Source organism: Cucurbita maxima, unplaced genomic scaffold (assembly GCF_002738345.1).
Source record: "Cucurbita maxima cultivar Rimu unplaced genomic scaffold, Cmax_1.0 Cma_Scf00149, whole genome shotgun sequence".
In the NCBI taxonomy this organism is placed as follows: domain Eukaryota; kingdom Viridiplantae; phylum Streptophyta; class Magnoliopsida; order Cucurbitales; family Cucurbitaceae; genus Cucurbita; species Cucurbita maxima.
In genome coordinates this window covers 141896-143335 of record NW_019272165.1, presented here as the reverse complement: position 1 = coordinate 143335, position 1440 = coordinate 141896, and the positions used below count along the sequence as shown (strand labels likewise).

Below are 1440 nucleotides of genomic sequence, written 5' to 3'. Positions count from 1 at the left end.
AAATAGAAAAACTAATTACAAAAAAAAGAAAAGTGGGTGAAGACTTCGCCCAAGTTTGCCAAAAATTGCAGCTAGAATTACGCTCTTCCATTGGCGTGAATTCAGAAGTTTTGAGACGTCAAAACATCCTAACTGAATAAGGAACATAACTTTTATTTAACAACCTTTATCCCTGAGTATTTTCAGGCTATTCATATGAAGATGTCCATATCTGAGATGCTATAATGTTGAGTCATCTTTCGTGCTAGCAGTAAAAGCAAAATCCTCCATGTTAGAAACATCTGGTCGAAACATCTTATTTGAAGTACTGACATTTTGAACTTTATGGCCTGATTTCTTATGTGTAATGACAGATGTGTTGTCATCAAATAGAACTGAATGTCCTCTAGTCATCAATTGTTCAACACTCAATAAATTGTACCCTAAATCAAGTAAAAATTGAACATTATCTAATTGTTTTATCTTACCATGACGGGTTTCAACTTTCACTGTATCTTTTCCTTCAACTTGCATCTCTTTTGTATTTCCAAGTTGCACCTTAATTTTTTGTGTCTCATCAAGCTCTTTGAATAAGGATTTGGTGCCTGTCATATGGTTCGAGCATCCGCTATCAACAAACCATAAGTCACCTTTTTTCGGATTAGTATCCATGTATGCCACAAACAACTTTTCTTCTTCTTCTTCATTCTCTGCTGCAAAATTCATTCGTTGATTTTTATACCAACAATTAGATTTTGTTTGCCCATGACTTCTACAATGGTAACATTGTATGACATTCCTTTGTTCATTGAATTGTCTCTATTCATCACTTCTCCATCTACCCCTGTTATCACGACCACCATGGAAGCTGCAAAATCCTTCTCTTCCACGACTTCTACCTCTACCTGCTAAATAAATATTTTCTCTTTTGTTGTTTTCATTGTTGGTTGTCTCCTTCACTTGTAGTGCCTTTTCTTTGTTCCTTTCTAATGATCTATTGATTCTTGCCTCATGAGCTTGAAACGAGCCCATCAGTTCATCAACTGAGAGTATGGATAGATCCTTAGCTTCTTCTATGGTAGCCACCACATGGTCAAACTTTGGAATCAAGCTTCTCAACACCTTTGCAACAATTGTTTCGTTTGAGATTTTTTCTCCATAGGTACGCATCTGACTGACTATTGCCATTGTTCTTGACAAAAAATCAGCAATTGATTTGCCATTCGTCATGAGTAGAGTCTTATAATCACGTCTTAGAGATTGCAATTTCACTGTTATGACCTTTGAATCTCCTAGAAACTTCTTATGTAGAATTGACCATGCTTGCTTTGATGTGGTTGCTACTGCAATTCGTGAAAAGATAGTCTTGGCATCATTTTTCTTGGTTTCTCTTAGTCTCTCCTTTTCTTCTATTGTGGGTTCTAATAGATCAACAAACTCGTGCTACACCAAGTCCCATAG

The 1440-nt window shown here is 36.2% G+C and overlaps 1 protein-coding gene across 1 annotated transcript; it reads right to left on the bottom strand.

Annotated features, from left to right (window-relative positions):
* Positions 1 to 219: 219 nt before the first annotated feature.
* Positions 220 to 1209, bottom strand: LOC111473725. The gene is made up of 3 exons (XM_023119147.1): positions 822 to 1209; positions 468 to 692; positions 220 to 422 (listed from the first exon to the last, which is right to left on the bottom strand). Exons 1-3 carry the CDS (start codon positions 1207 to 1209, stop codon positions 220 to 222), a joined length of 816 nt encoding a protein of 271 aa, XP_022974915.1.
* Between the last annotated feature and the right edge of the window lie 231 nt (positions 1210 to 1440).